General features: G+C 36.7%; 1 protein-coding gene across 1 annotated transcript; it reads right to left on the reverse strand.

Annotated features, from left to right (window-relative positions):
* Positions 1-1,460: 1,460 nt before the first annotated feature.
* Positions 1,461-7,093, reverse strand: LOC127653562 (cytochrome b-c1 complex subunit 6, mitochondrial-like). The gene is made up of 4 exons (XM_052140265.1): positions 6,936-7,093; positions 6,680-6,715; positions 3,450-3,611; positions 1,461-1,732 (listed from the first exon to the last, which is right to left on the reverse strand). The coding sequence occupies exons 1-4, from the start codon at positions 6,978-6,980 to the stop codon at positions 1,700-1,702; spliced, it is 276 nt and encodes a 91-aa protein (XP_051996225.1). The 5' UTR covers positions 6,981-7,093; the 3' UTR covers positions 1,461-1,699.
* Between the last annotated feature and the right edge of the window lie 14,224 nt (positions 7,094-21,317).

Below are 21,317 nucleotides of genomic sequence, written 5' to 3' on the forward strand. Positions count from 1 at the left end.
TGAGTCGTAATGAAATCTCAACACGCTTTTTGTCTCATTGGATATGTATTTCTGCACTTTACAGAATAATCGTTTCTTATATTAATATCAAGAATTTGCACCTCACATAGAACTGGAAATTTCCCCATAAATCTTTATAAACTGACTTTTTTTTTTTATTATCTAGTGGCCAGCACTATAAAAAATAAATGTGCATGTACCATGAAAAATGTACTAAGCCAGCTTCTTTTTTTAAAAGGACAATTCAAAGTGTACTCGTCCTCCATAAAAAAAAAAGAGTACATGTAACAATTTAAAAAACATTGCAATAAAATTAACATGTCATGGGTATATGGAAAAGGATTATATGAAAATGAAAGTGTAGCATCACAAATAATATTATAGAAAACATTGTACATAGTGCAACAGTTGCATAGTTTGTAATGCTTTCAGATTTTTATTTTTATATATCGTTTTTAATGTCAATTTAAAAAATTTCAAATATGTTTTTTAGTCAATTAAATATATATATATATATATATGATATTTAAATGTGATTAAATAAATAAATCACATACACAATACATCACAATCATGCTACATTTCATTATTATAAATTGAAATACACTTTACAATTACATCAGTTTCTTAAAAATTACAACAACGCCTTGCACCTTTTTCCCATCGCGCTTCATCAGCAGTAAGGACAATTAATTTACACCTAAATAAGGGTAGTATTATAATTGTAAAAGCCGTTGAAGTGAGCATTTTCTCAAATATCATTTAGACACGCCCAAGCAAACACAGAACGTTCCCCTAACATTCTAAGAACATACATTTTAGTTATTTTTTCATAACCACAAATATACGTCCTACATATTTTATATATATTATTTTTAATTTATGCTGCGTGTTCTATATTGTGTGTATTGTATTCTGTACATTGTATATTTTTATTTGCATGTGCATATTAGATATGTAAATTGTGTTGTGTAAATCTGATTTTTATTGTAAATCGTTGTCTCATCACGGTCATGACTGCTATGTTGCTCGACCAATTAGAGATAACTTCCGGATCGCTAAACACCGCCTACTCAGGTCTTCTAACCGCTTCTTTTCTATTACTACGAAAGAAACGGGCATGTTGACTCTTAACTTCCGGGCGGTGATAAAACTGTACAGTAGGACATGTTGCATGCCAATTAAAAAAATACATATCTTAATAATACATATTGCAAGATTATCTAAACATTGTCAACTGACATGTACATTATTCCAATTGCAATAATGTTTTTAATTAAATGTGTTGCCTTTTAGTATAATAGACTAATAATGGATTAGTATACTATTTTAATGCTTTGCTGCTGTGTTCCTCTTGCACACTGAAATAAGTTTAACTAACTTATGGCTAATAAATCTTGAAATTACAGCAGAATTCTTTAGTTTTTTTTTCCCCATTGATATTTAACAATAAGTGCAAATTCTGTGCTGACAACACCTCTTTATTGATCTCCCCAACAGAGGATACGTTATCAGTTATTTCACACAAGAGATTAAAACAGTACAGTTACATACTCATTAACAATTTGGAAAAATGGACAAGTTGAACAACCTATTGGTTACAGTGAATTATGGAATCTAAATCACATTTAAATAATAGAGCACTGTATTTTTTTATTGGCAGACATCATCTATGATGAACAGCATTGAAGATTTCCATTTATTTGATTGATTGGAAGACTTTGTGGGCCACCTGAAGAAAACAAAATGATAAAGATGTTAACCACTTATCACATTTTTTTTTTTCCAAGTATGAATATTTAAAGGACTATTCCAATGTCAATACAAGTTAAGCTTAATTATACAGCAATTGTGGCATAATGTTGATTCCAAAAAAATATTTTGACTTGCCCCTCCTTTTCTTAAAAAAAATAAAAATTAAATTTGAGGTGACAAGTTATAACGGAAGTGGATGGGGGCCAAGTTTAGAATGTCAAAATACTCACTTTTTCAAAAGTATAGCCACAAGACAAACAATGTGTGTATAAACATGATTTTACTTTGATAAAATAACTTACTAACATTTTCTGTTTAAAGTTATAGACAATTTTACAACTTTGCTGCCATGAAAATGTATTGTCAAAAAACCCTAAAATGACAATTTAAACAACTTCACAGCACAAATCATACACAAGTTTTACCAGATGATTTTTAATAAAATGATAAGATTCACATTCATGCCTTTGAACCCTCCAAAAATTGGGCCCTTTCACTTCCATTGTAAGTGCCTCACTATAATCTTGATTTTAAATACATTTTTGTGTTAATAAATATTATGTCACACATGCTGTCAATTGAACTTAACTTATTGAACAAGGAACATTCCTTTAAAGGAGTAGTTTACCCAAAAATGAAAATTCTGTAATTATTTACTTTCATTACTTGTCAGTGAGGTAAATAAAGTAACATCTCAGACTGAAGTGTTTTTGATTTATTAAAAATAACCAGCTCATAAGTCATTAGTCCGGAAATTGGACTACACTGGTTGCGCTGTTCATGCAATTGTTTCAAAAGAATCTGCTCATAAAAGTCATTCATTTAGGAATCAGACTACACTTGTAGTGCTGTAGATTCAAAAGAACCAGCTTACAAGAGTCATTCATTTAGTAATAGGACTACATTTGTAGTAATGTAAATTCAAAAGAATCATCCCTTCCTGAATCGGACTGCAGTGGTCACATTGTATGTTTCGTGCTATAGATTCGAAAAACAGGCTCAAAAGAGTCATTTGTTCAGGGATTAGACAACACAAAGTTGTGCTGTATGTTTCACGCAATAGATTCAAAAGAACCGGCTTACAAGAGTCTTTCGTTTGGGAATTGAACTACATTGTTTTACGCTGTAGATTCAGTGGGGGCAGTGCTGCCACTGAATAGTGCAGCAGAAAACACTGTCAGAATATTTTAATACTGTGCTCTGTCCGAATTGGTGGAACATGCTCATTCAAAAACCATGAACAGAACTAAAAATCATAAAAATCAAATAGTATTGGTATATTTCAAAATTGGAACTAGTTCTTGGTTTCCCAAGCCCACTCAAAACAAATAAAGAATTTCAGTCAAATCAAATGTTTGGTTTCAGAAGACTTGAATACATCTGTCAAGTTGTACTGACTACTTTTGTGGTGTTATTTTTGTCCCCGTGTTAACTTAAATGCTCTTTTTTTATTCCACAGAAAAAAATTATAACTGTGTACAGGTCAGAAAAATTTCCATTTTTGGGTGAAATATTCCTTTAAGTATTTTTTCTTGAGATGCCCTTGTATTGTATGAGTGCTATATGAAGTGTTAAAATGCACCCGACCTGAGGTTAACAGTCTTGTTAAACCCCCCCTTGTGGGTTTTAAACCTATAACCTTTTAGTTACCAGCCTTCGATTTAACCACTAGGCTTACAAGCACCATCACTCACACAGTGGTCGCGAGCGTGCAGGAAGTCAAAGAGCTCCTCTGTGCAATCTTCAGCTGTCTCTGAACGTGAGCCCACCCGTGACTCACAAGCCTCGAGCCGCTCGCGGGCATGAAGGCAATGCTCCGACTGCTCGCACTTCTGCCTCACGGTCTCTAAAGGGTCCTACATGTGAAACAACATTACTACACAAGATTAATTCTCTCATTGCACTGCACAAGAATATTGCACTTTTTGCACCATTTATTCACTTTTTATTTTTGTTGTATATTATTTATTGCACTTCTTTCTATGTAACTTTACCTGAAATTCTTACATTTCCAGAAATTACTGCTAAATGAGTACTACTACTCACTTATAATATGAATTATATTTCAACCCAAAATCAAAAGAAATTATATTTTGGATGAATTAAAATAAAGCCATTTTTGGATTATTAATGTTTCTAGCTTTGTACATTTTTGTTTCATGACATGAGCCAATTTTCCACTCAAACTCTCATTACTGTACAGTAAAAACATACACACATATACACAGTATACACACACACACACACATATATATGAATACTAATATATATATATATATATATATATATATATATACACACACACACACACACACACACACACATACACTCACCTAAAGGATTATTAGGAACACCTGTTCAATTTCTCATTAATGCAATTATCTAATCAACCAATCACATGGCAGTTGCTTCAATGCATTTAGGGGTGTGGTCCTGGTCAAGACAATCTCCTGAACTCCAAACTGAATGTCAGAATGGGAAAGAAAGGTGATTTAAGCAATTTTGAGCGTGGCATGGTTGTTGGTGCCAGACGGGCCGGTCTGAGTATTTCACAATCTGCTCAGTTACTGGGATTTTCACGCACAACCATTTCTAGGGTTTACAAAGAACGGTGTGAAAAGGGAAAAACATCCAGTATGCGGCAGTCCTGTGGGAGAAAATGCCTTGTTGATGCTAGAGGTCAGAGAAGAATGGGCCGACTGATTCAAGCTGATAGAAGAGCAACTTTGCCTGAAATAACCACTCGTTACAACCGAGGTATGCAGCAAGCATTTGTGAAGCCACAACACGCACAACCTTGAGGCGGATGGGCTACAACAGCAGAAGACCCCACCTGGTACCACTCATCTCCACTACAAATAGGAAAAAGAGGCTACAATTTGCAAGAGCTCACCAAAATTGGACAGTTGAAGACTGGAAAAATGTTGCCTGGTCTGATGAGTCTCGATTTCTGTTGAGACATTCAGATGGTAGAGTCAGAATTTGGCGTAAACAGAATGAGAACATGGATCCATCATGCCTTGTTACCACTGTGCAGGCTGCTGGTGGTGGTGGTGTAATTGTGTGGGGGATGTTTTCTTGGCACACTTTAGGCCCCTTAGTGCCAATTGGGCATCGTTTAAATGCCACGGCCTACCTGAGCATTGTTTCTGACCATGTCCATCCCTTTATGGCCACCATGTACCATCCTCTGATGGCTACTTCCAGCAGGATAATGCACCATGTCACAAAGCTGGAATCATTTCAAATTGGTTTCTTGAACATGACAATGAGTTCACTGTACTAAAATGGCCCCCACAGTCACCAGATCTAAACCCAATAGAGCATCTTTGGGATGTGGTGGAACGAGAGCTTCGTGCCCTGGATGTGCATCCCACAAATCTCCATCAACTGCAAGATGCTATCCTATCAATATGGGCCAACATTTCTAAAGAATGCTTTCAGCACCTTGTTGAATCAATGCCACATAGAATTAAGGCAGTTCTGAAGGCGAAAGGGGGTCAACAACAGTATTAGTATGGTGTTCCTAATAATCCTTTAGGTGAGTGTACACTGATCAGCCACAACATTAAAACCATTGACAGGTGAAGCGAATAACATTTATTATCTCATTAAAATTATTATCTCGTTACAATGGCACCTGTCAAGGGGAGGGATATATTAGGCAGCAAGTGAATAGTCAGTTCTTGAATTTCATGAGTTGGAAGCAGGAAAAATGGGCAAGTGTAAGATCTAAGTGACTCTGACAATGGCTAAATTGTGATGGCTAGATGACTGGGTCAGAGCATCTCCAAAATGGCAGGTCATGTGGGGTGTTCCTGGTATGCAGTGCTTAGTACCCACCAAAAGTGTTCATTCTCTTAAAGCAAGTCTAAATATATTATATGTTATTCTCAAGTAAATGTATCTTATTTTAAGGATTTTTGATAAACAAGACAAAAACACTTGATAACAATAGGATTTGTTGCCGTGAATTTCTTTACTGAATTAAATTCTTCCCTTTAATTCATTGAATGTTATTTAAAGGTATTTTTAAAAGAAGATTGTGTCCTCTTTATTGTTAGTAAGCACGTTTAATACAACCTTTAAGTCTGGGCGCAAGCTGAATAATCGGTTAAGAGCTATTGATTAATCATTGCAATAATAGCAGAATAGTTGATTAATCACTCTAGTAATCGTTAGATTAATCAACTATCAAAATAATAGTTAGTTGCAGCCCTACTCTAGAATGTACTCAGAATGGTGCCAAAAACAAAAAGCATCCAGTGAGTGGCAGTTCTGTGTACGGAAATGCCTTGTTGATGAGTTCAACAGAGAATGACCAGACTGGTTCGAACTGACAAAGTCTACAGTAACTCCGATAACCACTCCGTACAGAAGAATAGCACGAGGGGGACCTGTATAATATTAGGTGTATATATATGTGTATATATATATATATATATATATATATATATATAAAATAAATATATATATATATATAAAATAAATATATATAAAAAAATATATATATATATATATATATATATATATATATATATATATATATATATATATATATTATATATATATATATATATATAAATAAATATATATATAAAATAAATATATATATATATTTTTTTTTTTTTTTTTTTATTGGGTCCAGACTGGATGATTTTCAAAACTGTATAATTAATATATATGATAATCCTTAATGCACTCATGAATACCTACATGTACATACAGTTGGTATTAACATGATTAACATAAATTTGCCCATAAAGTTGTATTTATGAAGTATTAATAATAATTTAAGTACACTGACTACAGGGTCAGTCAGGACAAAACCTAAAAGTGAGTGTCTTGATCAAGGGCACAATAGTTATAGTCCTCAAAACATGCACAACGACAAGCTGTGTCGTAAAACATATCAGACACATACCACCATATCTTCCTCTTCTTCTTCTTCCTCCTCATCCTAAACAGAACACAGCATATATATATGAGTGGATATATAGGATATGAGTGTTTACACACACGCAAAAATAAAAGCATATTATCCAACAGTTTGTATAAGCGTCAACGTTGAACCTATGGATTGGGTTTGGCCTCATTAACCATAAACATTTCGAGGTAAAGCGGCTACTTTCCTTAAATCACATTTAAACTTCTTAGCAAGGTTTAATATGCAATTATACCTCGTCTGGCTCTCCGTTCATGATCATTTTGTCCTCAAAAACCATGATTTCAGCCTAGTTTTCCTGAAATAGCCCACTATCCACTGAGACAAGCGCCGCTGGAGGACAGCGTGACACTTTCCGGAAGTTGTTAAAGATGTTCATGCAATGGAGACTGTCCACTTCGACAAACTTCCGGTTCACAGTGTTTGGTCCACCTGAGCGGTAAATGAAAGCGTGTCATGTTCTGCCCGCATCAATATATGTATAGCGTTGCCTATATGTTATAATACTGAATTATACGGAATATTATGGAGAAAGCATTGGAAGGCATTGCATTTGTATTACAGCTTTACTGCCAGAGAAGATTTGCAGAGACGGGCCACTTCTATTTAAATGAAAGGGGAAAAATGGGAATGCCCAGCCATGCAGCCAAGAAGCACTAGCGAGTCTATCAGTGGTCGTGTCCCCTTTTCGTCAATCTCGCGAGATTCTACAGTTCTACAGATTATACAAGGCGTTTTAAATCGCACAGCAACGATGAACGCTAGTAAAATATTATTTTAAATAGTCTATTTTGATAAATAGTCATTCTTGATGATCAATTCAAACTCTAAAATAAATATTTCACATAATAAATTTGATAACTTCATCTTTATTTGTGCTACTGTCAGTCATGAGATATATTAATTATATCTCGACCTTAAAAGAGTGCGAGCTGCGGAACTCGCTTCAACGAGAAGCACTTGCCGCCCATTCTCAAGGTCGTGTCTAGAAGTGAGCCTCTTTCGTCAAATTCTCGCACATTCGCAATCTGTAATAGTCTAAGTATGTGTAACTACGTTCATCAAGTATGTCTGTCAGAAGAATGACCCATAAAGTTAAAGATCAGTTCAAGATGTAATAATGCAAAAGTGCAAAATAAATAAGGAATGCTCATGAGCTATTAATTTTAAACAACATAAGCGTTAATTACATGGTATTAATAAGATAGCAACATATGTTCCCCAGTGTAGCCTGCTATCGATAATGGGCGACGAGCGCTTCGCTTTGCTGCGAGTTAAGTGGTTTGCGCTCTTTTCCAGTAAAATCCCATAGAAAAATGCATACAAATGTGTCCCCACTCAGGATATACACCCACTGAGGTGCGGATGCAATCTTTGTTTATTATTTGTAATTAAAATATAACAATGCATATGGGTGGGTTTGAACCCTAAACCTCTTATGCAACAATTTCTGTACCTCTAAACCACGCAGTAAGATTCCAACTATTGCCGCTGATTGATGTAGTTCTCCACTGACATACAATGACCAACAGTAGCACAAATATAGATGAAGTTATCAAATTTATTATGTGAAAATAAATATATATAAATACAATTCACGCTCTAATATATATATATATATATTAAAGCGTGAATTGATCATCGGAAATGACTATTTATCAAAACAGACTATTTAAAATAATGCTTTACTAACGATCAATGTTGCTGTGCCGACTTCACATGCCATATATAATCTGTAGAATTGTAGAATCTCGCGAGATTGACGAAAGAGGGATCCCTTCTAGATACGACCGCATTGGTAAGCATACCATTTTAAACGCTTTACTGCCCTCTGTTGACGTGGGCCATGAAAAAAAGTATACAGTACGAGTATACAACTTTCTTTTTTGTAATATTTTTTTATATTTATTTATGAGATTTTTTTTATTTAAAATATTCATTTCTTACACCATGATGATTTTAAAATGGAGTGAAAACAGAAAAGCAATTTGTAGTTTTATAATTTCCCAACTGTATATTTTTTTATTCTACTGTTTTTCTTTGGATACTATTTGGGACTATTGTTTTTATTCAAATTTCTTTTGAATGACATTTTGTATAACAATCACATATTCTATGCTGTCTATGATATTCCATTCTGTGCTTGCTGTTCGGCAGTTGTTGGAAAGCATAAAAATAGTGTCTGAAGGAGCGGTTAAAATTAGATTTATTTTTTTAAAATTTAACATTTCTTTGAGTGTTATTGTATGTCCCATCTTGTTGCAACTGTGAGATCCAAATAATAAAAAAAGAAAATTAGATGAACACATAATGCGTGTGTTTTCCCCATCAGAGGGCGTCTCTACAAACAGACAGTTAGAATGCCAAGGATCTGCAAAGCTGTCATTGCTGCACGTGGAGGATTTTTATGATGAGAACTCTTAAGAAGTTCTGACATTTTTTTCAAATTGTAATAATAATACAGTTTCACGTTATTATTGTCCTGGCTGACTACAATGTGATCAGTTGAATGCCACTTTGGTGAATAAAAGTACCAATTTCTTTCCATAAGGGCAAAATCTGTACATAGTTTACATATTTGTTAGTATTTGGTAGTATTGTCTTTAAATTGTTTAACTTCTCACAATAAGTTGCATGAATTTTGTCCCATATTTTCAGACAGAACTGCTGTAACTGAGTCAGGTTTGTAGGTCTCCTTGCTCGCATATGCTTTTTCTGTTCTTTTGCTGTCGATTGAGCTTAACTAGTATTGAACCCGGAATATTCCTTTTAAAGTGTTGTGGACAAGGAATGGACATTTCTATGGTTAATATGTATTTTAATAATTATGCACAGCTCTAAAATGTTGCATTGGTTATAAAAAAAAATCCTTATCTAGAAATCAAGAATGACTGCAATGGTCATGGAAAAAAATCATGCTCATTTACTGGAGCTTTGGCTGTGAAAGTTGCCAATTTAGTTAATGTGGCAAACAGTACGTTGACAAGCCAGACCAAATAAAAGTCAGTACATTTTGGATGGAAATATGTGAAATGATATGGATGTTAACCTGTTATAATCATATGGAAATTTCTCCTTGGAATTTGCCTGTTCGCTTCACAAAGCTGCTATTTATTTGGTACTATTTGAAACCACTCTCTATCCAAGGAACAAGTCGTGGCAAAGGGAAAACACCTAATATTAAATAGTACTGTTTCTAAAATTAGTTTGGTCAGATGAAATAGCTTGAACTCTGTCCTATAGACCTTTACAATAATGTGCAGAAGCCCTTCATCTAAATAGCTTTACAACTCTAATAATTTTATGAACAGCTATTTTTGATTTTCTCAGTGCTTTGCATGATTATATGAAATGCAGCCATTGTGTAAAATCAGGTGTACACCAAGCCTGACCTTTATATAGTTTGCAAAACAAAATGTTTTGACACTACTCATAAACACTTGGATGATACCAAACACCTTTAGCTCCTCAACCAATAAACATTTATGAGAGGTGTCAGTTGACTATCACCTTGTTTACCTCTCTAAGAAAGAGACTTTCCTCATAGTCTATATTTGTAAATGGTGTTGAGCAACGTTTTGAATTCAAAGGAATATTCTGGGTTCAGTAGAATTTAAGCTCAATCGACAGCATTTGTGGCATAATGTTGATTAACACAAAAATGTATTTCGACTCGTCACTCGTTTTTTTAAAGCAAAATCAAGGTTACAGTGAGGCACCTACATAGGAAGTGAATGTGGTAAATTTTTGGAGGGTTTAAACAGAAACGTGAAGCTTAGAAATGTATTAAAGCACTTGCATTAATTCTTCTGTTAACACATGTATTATTTGAGCTGTATAGTTGTTTAAATTGTAATTATTACAGTCATTTAGGGTTTGTAGACATAACATCGTCATGGTACTGAAGTTATAAAATTGGCTATAACTTTACACAGAAAAGGTTATTAAGTGATTTTATCACACTAAAATCATGTTTACACACACATTGTTTATGTCTTGTGGCTATAATTTTGAAAAAGTGAGAATTTTATCATTAAAAAATTGGCCCCCATTCACTTCCATTGTGCCTCACTTTAACCTGGATTTTTGCTTTTTTATTTAAAGAAAAGGAGGGATTCAAATTAAAATTTTGTTGTAATCAATATTATGCCAGAAATGCTGCCAATTGAGCTTAACTTGTATTGAAACCGGAATATTCCTTTAAGAATTGTCTGTTTTTCAATTATTGAGTAAGAATTTGAATTGGCCCCACAGGATGTTGAATAGGTGCAAATTTGGTTCCGGAATTAATTTTCACCATAGGGGAATTGATTTTTAAAGATTACTTTTTAAAGATAAACCTTTAAAAGACAGACAGTCCTACTGTGAGCTCCAAGGTTGTTAATGGATGGTGTATGCTTCTGTTGAAGCCATCAGTCTTATTACCAAAATTTGTGAATGATCCAGTTGAGTTTGTCTCTCTACACTCTCAAATTACTATTTGTATACACTGATAATGATATTTGTATATACCTAATTATTTTGCAATAAACTTAAAATAAATAGTTTCTAAACTTACAATGAACGTTAAGGACATCTTGTACTTTTTGTCTTTTTGTCCAATTTTAAAAGATTTTTTGCTTTGAATTAAAGTATAAAGTGCTTATTAAAATGCTGTGATTCACTTTGAAGATGGTTTGTTTGAGTCATGGCTTAGAAGTCTTTTTAAAAGTATTTTGAGAAACACCAATGAAAAAAATGAATTGGAAAAATAGTTCCAGAGCCAATTAAAAATGGCTTATAAAAGTGGGCAGGCACTATTGCGCTTTATTGGAACTTAAATTGAATTGGCCATGGGATGTCGAAATGGAGTGACATCAAGAGGAATTTATTTAATTACAATTCAAAGAAATTCAACAAAATAAACATGCTTTAGTTTGTTTGGCTCCATTGTAAAGACTTCATGGGAAATTAACCTACACTAAACTACGCTACACTATACTTTTTTGTATTTCATTCCATTTTACTCCCTTGAATTCAAAATGTTTATTTTTATTCGCCATCCAGTTTCCTACCTCAAATTAAATGCAGTTCAAATTCCAGAATCAAATTGTATTTTTAAAAGCCAATATGAATTCAAACCCTACTGTATAACATACACTGCCTGGCTAAAGAAAAATTCATACACTACTGTGGTCAAAAGTATTGGCAGTGACACAAATTTTGTGTTTCGCAAATTTTTATGCTTCAGTTATTGTGATGTTGATTCACACTGTTCATTGTTGGATTATTGTGCGGAGTGATCAGATGCATTTTAATTAATTGCAAAAAGCGTCATTGGCCAAAAAAATTAACTTTATCACAAAAACCCAAATTTCACTGTTTTTGTGGTCCTGGCACAAAATGACCAGCCAACATAATTTCACTAATCATAACAGCATCACCTAGGAGTGTGAATGAGTACTAGTCAGGTGAAATTACTCTATAATTCTGACTGGATTATAAGAGCAGACTGATTGCTATAAAAGGAGGGAAGAAGTGCTTCCAATCATTGTGTTCTTGTTAGCAACGGTTTCCTCTAAAGAAAGATGTGCAGCCATGATCGCTTTGCATCAAAATGGCCATTTACTAGATCATCAAGAACTTCAAGGAGAGATGTTCAACTGCAGTGAAGAAGGCTTCAGGACGTCCCAGAGTGTCCAGCAAGTGCCAGGACCATCTCCTCCTGAGGTGTCAGCTATGATATTGCTCAATATCGGCAGCAGGCTGGTGTGAGTGCATCTGCACACACTGTGAGGCGAAGAGTTTTGGACAATGGCCTGGTGTCAAGAAGGGCAGCAAAGAAGCCACTTCTCTTCAAGAAAAACATAAAGGACAGACTGAAATTCTGCAGGAAATACAAGGATTGGACAGCAGAAGACTGGTGCAAAGATATTTTCTCTAATGAAGTCCCCTTCTGACTGTTTGGGACATCTGGAAAATCGATAGTCGATAGAGTAGAAAAGGTGAACGCTACCATGAGTCCTGTGTCATGCCAACAGTGAAGCATCCTGAGACCATCCATGTGTGGGGTTGCTTTTCATCCAAGGGCGTGGGCTCTCTCACAATTCTGCCCAAAAACATTGCCATGGTATCAAAACATCCTGCAAGAGCAACTTCTCCCAACAATCCTGGAGCAATTCGGTGATTATCTGTGCATTTTCAAGCATTATGGAGCACCATGTCACAAGGCAAGAGTGATAATGAAGTGGCTCGGAGATCATTACATTGACATTTTGGATCCATGGCCAGGCAACTCCCTGGATCTTAATCCCATAGAGAACCTGTGGTCAATCCTCAAAAGGTTAGTGGAAAAGCAGAAGCCCACAAATTGTGATCAACTCCGAACACTAATAAGGCAAGAATGGATCGCCATCAGTCAGGATTCGGACAAGACGCTGATATCCAGCATACCAGAGGGAATTGCAGAGGTTATGAAGAACAAGGGTCAACACTGTAAATATAGACTCTTTGCATAAATTGAATGTTTTTGCAAATAAAAGCCTTTAATACTTATGAAACGCTTATCATTGTTTTCCAGTATACCATAGAAACATTTGAAAAAATTACCTACAAATACTGAAGCAGCAAACTTTGCAAAACACAAAATTTATGTCACTGCCAATTAGGGTTGCAGCGGTATACCGGTTTCACAGTATACCACAGTTTGAAAATTGACAGTTATCATACCATGTACATTTGCTTGTCTTCGGTATTGAGAAATAAATGCAACCGGACGGAGATTCTCACATGCGCGTGCGCATCTCCTTTCCTTCTCGACTGTCTGGCAGACTCATCAACTTGCTCCACACACACATGCAGCAGATGTCAGAGAGAAGCGAGGGGATGGGGTCTGACATGAGTGTGTGAGTTAAAGCAGTGTTTCTCAACTGGTCTGGACTGGGTCGCGGACAGCAGGGCAACAATGCCATGGTAACTTCTCCCATTGAAGATATTTCGGCGGCCACCGGCCGCCCAAGTGATCAACTATTTCAGACTGTGATTTACAGGTGAAACTCGAAAAATTAGAATATCGTGCAAAAGTTCATTAATTTCAGTAATTCAACTTAAAGGGTGAAACTAATATATTATATAGACTCATTACAAGAAAAGTAAGATATTTCAAGCCTTTATTTGATATCATTTTGATGATTATGTCTTACAGCTTATGAAAACCCCAAATTCAGAATCTCAGAAAATTAGAATATTGTGAAAAGGTTCAGTATTGTAGGCTCAAAGTGTCACACTCTAATCAGCTAAACACCTACAAAGGGTTCCTGAGCCTTTAAATGGTCTCTCAGTCTGGTTCAGTTGAATTCACAATCATGGGGAAGACTGCTGACCTGACAGTTGTGCAGAAAACCATCATTGACACCCTCCACAAGGAGGGAAAGCCTCAAAAGGTAATTGCAAAAGAAGTTGGATGTTCTCAAAGTGCTGTATCAAAGCACATTAATAGAAAGTTATGTGGAAGGGAAAAGTGTGGAAGAAAAAGGTGCACAAGCAGCAGGGATGAACGTAGCCTGGAGAGGATTGTCAGGAAAAGGCCATTCAAATGTGTGGGGAGCTTCACAAGGAGTGGACTGAGGCTGGAGTTACTGCATCAAGAGCCACCACACACAGACGGGTCCTGGACATGGGCTTCAAATGTCAAACGTCTTACCTGGGCTAAAGAAAAAAGAACTGGTCTGTTGCTCAGTGGTCCAAAGTCCTCTTTTCTGATGAGAGCAAATTTTGCATCTCATTTGGAAACCAAGGTCCCAGAGTCTGGAGAAAGAGAGGAGAGGCACACAATCCAAGATGCTTGAAGTCCATTGTGAAGTTTCCACAGTCTGTGTTGGTTTGGGGAGCCATGTCATCGGCTGGTGTTGGTCCACTGTGCTTTATTAAGTCCAGAGTCAACGCAGCCGTCTACCGGGACATTTTAGAGCACTTCATGCTTCCTTCAGCAGACAAGCTTTATGGAGATGCTGACTTCATTTTCCAGCAGGACTTGGCACCTGCCCACACTGCCAAAAGTACCAAAACCTGGTTCAATGACCATGGTATTACTGTGCTTGATTGGCCAGCAAACTCGCCTGACCTGAACCCCATAGAGAATCTATGGGGCATTGCCAAGAGAAAGATGAGAGACATGAGACCAAACAATGCAGAAGAGCTGAAGGCCGCTATTGAAGCATCTTGGTCTTCCATAACACCTCAGCAGTGCCACAGGCTGATAGCATCCATGCCACGCCGCATTGAGGCAGTAATTAATGCAAAAGGGGCCCAAACCAAGTACTGAGTACATATGCATGATTATACTTTTCAGAGGGCCGACATTTCTGTATTTAAAATCTTTTTGTTTTATTGATTTCATGTAATATTCAAATTTTCTGAGATTCTGAATTTGGGGTTTTCATAAACTGTAAGCCATAATCATCAAAATTATATCAAATAAAGGCTTGAAATATCTTACTTTGCTTGTAATGAGTCTATATAATATATTAGTTTCACCTTTTAAGTTGAATTACTGAAATTAATGAACTTTTGCACGATATTCTAATTTTTCGAGTTTCACCTGTAATGATAATCTCGCAAACAGCTAAAGACTTCTCATCTGCACTTTCGCGAGTGTAAAGAGCTCGCGCTAATTATCTGCTTTTCTCTCTGGCGCGCGCGTTCAACAACTGAGCTTCCCTCGATATTGCGGAGCGCAGACATCAAAACTGTGACCAATTTCAATTCTAGCGAGACTTTTCTAGTTTAAAGTGTTACGGAGATTGTCAATTCGAACCTCTCAAACAGTAGCAGCCCTGACATGCCAAACAGCACTGAGGAGGAAAAGAGCGCCAAAAATATTAAAAATATATACACACCATCACCTTCACAAATGTGTTTCAGGATTTTACATGAGTAAAAGTAACTGTTATATTTTGACAAAATGTTATAGTTTCATATGAAATAATCTAAAGGTAGAATCTATTAGACCTCATTTTATATCAACAGTGGCAGTTGTAGTTAAAGTTTCAAGATTTGTTTCAGCTAGTATTTATTTTTCACAAATACTGTAATTTATTATTATTATTACTATTATTTAAGACTAGCACACTGACCTAACCATGGTAATGAGGAGCCTTTCCTTTTGTGTAATATAAATATTTAATAGGTAGCCTAACAAACGGGATAATAATGGGCCCATATAAGTAAATATGCTCTTCAATTTTTAAAAGGGGGAGAGAAAACTTCCTTTTGACATCAACAACAAAAATAATGTCACTTGATGCATGTCCTTGTACTAGAAAACCACGAAAGGAAATGGAAATACAACCCATGATACATTAAATACAGGTTATGTTTAATCTATGACAGGTCAACACTTGATTTCCAATGTTTCCTGAAGCAAAACCAGTTGATAAGCACTGAGATAAAGGTACAGACAGGAGCAGTCTGACTGTGTTGTCACGCACCTACAGTATATGTTAACTTTTAATAACCGTATAGGACATTAGCCTACTTCAAAAGCTCACACAGCTGATGTTATTTTTCATTTAGTAGTTCATTTAACATGTAAACGAACATGTTTTAGTTATATAACATGTTATAGTTACATGCAATTTATTTATCATGTTTATAGTTCTGTTAGTTTTCTTATTTTTCTATTTATTTTATTTTCAAAAGGGAGACTTTTTTTTACACATACTTCAATAAAATAAATGGTTTCAAGTTTCAATTATAATAAAGTGTTTGCTCAAAAATAAATAGATAAATAAAATAACCCTTCTGTTTTCACTGATAATAGTAATTGTGTAATACCGTGAAACCGTGATATTTTCTGAGACGGTTATCATACCGTGAAAATCTCAAACCGTTGCAACCCTACTACCAATACCTTTGGCCATGGCTGTACTGTTTCGTTAGACTGCCTTTAGCTTAGATTACGGCGTGTATTTGTCGTAGTATTGTTTTGACAACCATGTGCAACGTGCACGCTGCTGCGGGCTGTGGGAAAGGGGCCCCACTGCGCTGGCATATCAATTACCTAGAGTTGCTGACTGTTTTCTTTGCCCTGCGGAAGTTCCTCCCGTTAGTTCGGGACAAACATGCCCTAGTCAGGTCAGACAGCACCACTGTGGTAGTGTACATAAATCGCCAAGGATATGTTGCGACTTGCCCGTCGTCTCCTCCTTTGGAGCCTCAGGTCGCTGCGTGCCACTCACATCCCCGGCAACCTCAATGTGATATCAAAGACAAGCTTGCCCAGCGGAGAGTGGAGGCTTCACCACAAGTCAATCCAGCTGATTTGGGAACAGTTCGGCAAGGCCCAGGTAGACCTGTTTGCCTCCCGAGAGACCAACCGCTGCCCGCTCTGGTATGCCCGAACAGAGGCTCCCCTCAGGCAGACACACTGGCATCACAGCTGGCCTGTGGGGCTGCGCAAGTACGCATTTCCCCCAGTGAGCCTTCTTGCACAGGTGCTGTGCAAGGTCAGGGAGGACGAGGAACAAGTCACACTAGTGGCTCCCTATTGGCCCACCCGGGCCTGGTTCTCGGACCTCGTACTCCTCGCAACAGCCCCTCCCTGGCGAATCCCCCTGAGGATTCTTTCTCAGGGGCAGGGCACGCTCTGGCACCTGCACCCAGACTCTGTTTACAGTATCCACAGATGTCTGCGTGCATGGATGCAATTTGTGGAGTAGGGTAAGCCACGTAGATGTACCTTTGCCACTATTTTTCATTATATCCTGTTAAATTATATTGGTATTTAAAGGAACAGTTCACCCTTAAAAGAAAATTTTATAATTTGCATAAAAATAAGTGGATGGAAACCCAGCTAATAATGTAAAATCTAACCCAACACTTTTAAAGGTACATTTCTTTTAATTTAAAAAAGCACAAATTAGTTTTGAGAGCTCCAGCGGAGGTTAACAGCTTAAACTTTGGTCTGTTTCTCACGCTAAGCTACCGTATGGCTTCAGAAGACTCTGAATATTTCACACAAGTAGTATCGACAACATTCTTGGTGCTATTCTGGTGCTATTTTTTCTGACACTATGAACAGTTGTTGTATGGAAAAGTGTAACATTTCTGCCTAACATTTTTGTGCTCCACATTTGTGTTCCAACACGAGGATGAGAAAAAATACCTATCTAATTTTCATATTTTGGGTGAACAATTACTTTAATGGCTTATTTATATAATAGAAATTGTCTTTTTTTAAGGTCCATACCAGAATTATGGAATCAACATACAAAAATTGAGGTAGGCTAATTTTAGTGTGTGGTTCATATGAATGCATACATGTTGGAAATGGAGGGAAATATAAATAATGATTGACTGTCTTGTTTTAAATTTGTAGGAATATATTCATGAGGTGCTGGCAGAATGGAGAAGATTGAATGTGGACATTGTGCTTTGCCCGATGCTTGGACCAGCCTACAATTTCTCATACTGTGGCAAACTTTAATTTAACCTAAGTTTACATAATAATTGATCATTAAATCTCTTGATGAATGTATTTTGATGCACAACATTATTACACGCAGTCTGGACAGACAAATTGCTACTCGTTGGAATCTTATCGCATCGCGTTTGGTTATCAAATAAATAAAAAAAAGGTTTGTGCCAATGTTGCAATACATTAATCATGTTCAAACGTTACCTAAAATTACCTGCTAATGTGTTATAAGTGTGAATGTTCAACACAAAGGTAAAACACGTTCTAACAAACATAAATAATAAATATTTAATTTACATTTCTCTAATAATGTGAGTTATAATGCTAGGATCTGCTGTGTCAGTCCTATTCAATCCTTTCTATTCACCTGATTTCACAATTTTGGATAATGCACCTGTGCAGCAATAAAAATTTTAATGCACAATCCACTAGAAAAGTTCTGCACGGTTAAGCTAGACAGTGCAAAATAAAGGTTTTTATATAAGGTTAAAAATCGCAGTGTGACTCAGTGTGATAATCGAACCGTGAGGGCTCCAATTTAATTAAATTGCCTGCTGTGCTGCACTTTTATGCGCTGCTGTTTTGTCTGTAGAGTGTAGTGCTTTCTTAAATACATGTAAACGGGGTCAGTGTTTCACAGTGTTTCTGTACTTGATAAACACAAATTCTATCTATCTGGTGCCCTGAGTGACAGATGTGCTCTGAGTTTGTGTGCTTATGTGCATTATATTTAAAGCAGCTAGGATTTACTTTAATTGCACATTTACGAAATTTCAAATATGTTTGGCTGCTACAAATACAAATCTAAAATAACCCATGACACTGGGTTTTTAGGGACCGAAAGGGAGATGAGAGCATTTTACTGCATTAAAAGCCTGTTGTCAACTCATCTTTAAACAACAGAAACGTCAGTTCCTTAAGTTGGCCTCCAAAACAAAGGCTTGAGGGTTCAACCGGACTGCATAGAAATGCCAGAAGAAAATTTAATTAATAATTATGATATTACAATAAAATAATATTCAAGTTGACTGGGTTTAAAATATATATATATATTTTCATAAAATAATAATGAAAGTTTTGCTGACCCTTTCACAAACTGGACAAAATAAAAATGTACATTGCTGACAGATTCAATGTGATTGTGATGTTTACTCTGTGCTTCAAGTCAAGTGTGAATATTCTTTGTAGAACTGTATTTTTGGTCGGCAGTAGAGAATGGTTAAAACATTATTTCATTTTGTTTAAAATAAAAACTTACAGTTTTTAAAATGTATCATATCACAGCTCAAATATATATCACAGTCGCTATATTTTTCAAAATTGTCGCAATTCGATTTTTTTGTCCAAATTTGTTTAACTCTAGCTAAAATGTGCATGAAAGAAAAAAATGTATTTCTTTATAAAGATTTGGATACATTTAACCTGGAAAACTTTGGCAAATCCAGTAATTATTTGATCCTTAAAAGTACTTGTTGCCTTTGTTTCCTGGCGGAGTGATAAAAAAAAAAACCTGCGTGCGTGGTGGGGGGCCTGAGTAAAGACGCTGACTACCACCCCTGGAGTCGCGAGTTCGAATCCAGGGCATGCTGAGTGACTCCAGTCAGGTCTCCTAAGCAACCAAATTGGCCCGGTTGCTAGGGAAGGTAGCGTTACATGTGGTAACCGTGGGGGAACGTGGTTCGCTCTCGGTGGGACGCATGGTGAGTTGTGCATGGATGCCGCGGAGAATAGCGTAAAGCCTTCACACGCACCATGTTTCAGCAGTAACGCTCTCAACAAGCCAAGTGATATGATTCGCGGATTGACGGTCTCAGACGCGGAGTCAACTGAGATTCGTCCTCCATCACCCGGATTGAGGTAAGTCACTACACCATCATGAGGTCTTAGAGCAAGCGGACAAGCCCCAGACTGCTCCATGCCATGTCAAGCTTCAGTCTGCTCCATGCCATGTCTCAGCCAAGCCCCAGACTGCTCCATACCATGTTACAAGCAAGCCACGGTCCAAGCCCGCCTCTGCTCCACGGTCCAGGCCCCGACTCTGCTTTGTTTATCATCCCCATCAGCTCCGCTCCTCAAGCCTCTCAGGGACCCAACTTTCCATTGGCTATTCCCTGTCCTATGCTCCACACCCTGTCTCACCAGGCCATGTCCCAAGCCCTGTTATTTTGTTTTGGTGCATTGGGAGCCGCCCATAGAGGGGGGGATATGACATGTCTTCATGTCTTTTATTTATTTTTTTATCTAGTTCCTGTTTTATGTCATGTGTTCCCTAGTCATGTGATTCCCTTTTCCCTCATTTGACCTTGTCATGTGTTTCCCCTGTTCATGTGTCTTGTTTTCATTGGTTCATTGGTTGATTACTTCGTTATTAGTATTGTCTTTTCATTGGTTTAAGTTTATTTAGTCTTGTTTATAGTTTAGTCTTGTGATTGGTTGTCTTGTTTACTTGTTAACCATGTCCTTGTATTTAAGCCATCATGTCTTTTGTCAGGTATTTTGAATGTAACTTTGATGTTTTGTGTCAAGTCAAGTTATGTTTTTATTTTATAGTCTAACCAAGTCATGTCAAGTTTAGTTTGGTCAAGTTCTTGTTTATGTTTTGTTCACATTTAGGGTTAGGGTTTCTAGACTTCACAATTCATAATAAACTGCACTTGGGTTCATCTTCACACCATTGTCTCTTCGTCTGCCTGTTGCCAACATCATTACAAATATGCTTATATCTACACATTATCATATGAATGACCAACCACTTGCACATATTTCACTTGAAGCGTGTTCTGAAATCATCCCAGCAGTTGCTTATTACTGATTAACTGTCTGCTTTGTGGCAGAAGGGATTTTGTCACGTCAACAACACTTACATAATAGTGAGGGAAGCTGTCAACTGTCACCTAGAGGCAGTAAATTATCAAAGCCTGACCAATCCAGTTGTGACCCGCACAAGAAGAGACAGTCACAATGTCGAATACAAACAGCTTTATTACATAACAAAGCGTGCAAAGTACAAAAAGGGCAAATCCAGTGAAGAATGGTCAGGGTGAGCGTTAGGTCAAAAGCCGGGGAATCAAGATATAAACAAGGGGGGCAAATCCAAAGAGAGAGGTCGAGGAAGGCGTGGGGTCAAAGCCGGGGTAATCAGAATCAAAACAACGAGTAACA

Source organism: Xyrauchen texanus, chromosome 13 (assembly GCF_025860055.1).
Source record: "Xyrauchen texanus isolate HMW12.3.18 chromosome 13, RBS_HiC_50CHRs, whole genome shotgun sequence".
Taxonomy (NCBI): Eukaryota; Metazoa; Chordata; class Actinopteri; order Cypriniformes; family Catostomidae; genus Xyrauchen; species Xyrauchen texanus.

Excerpts from the sequence above, each read along its gene's own strand:
- LOC127653562 (XM_052140265.1), bottom strand. The coding sequence starts at position 6,980 with ATGGTTTTTGAGGACAAAATGATCATGAACGGAGAGCCAGACGAG. Across the intron at positions 3,612-6,679 it reads AAGAAGAGGAAGATATGGTG|GACCCTTTAGAGACCGTGAG; the intron begins GTATGTGTCTGA and ends TTTCACATGTAG. Across the intron at positions 1,733-3,449 it reads TGCACGCTCGCGACCACTGT|GTGGCCCACAAAGTCTTCCA; the intron begins GTGAGTGATGGT and ends TGTTTTCTTCAG.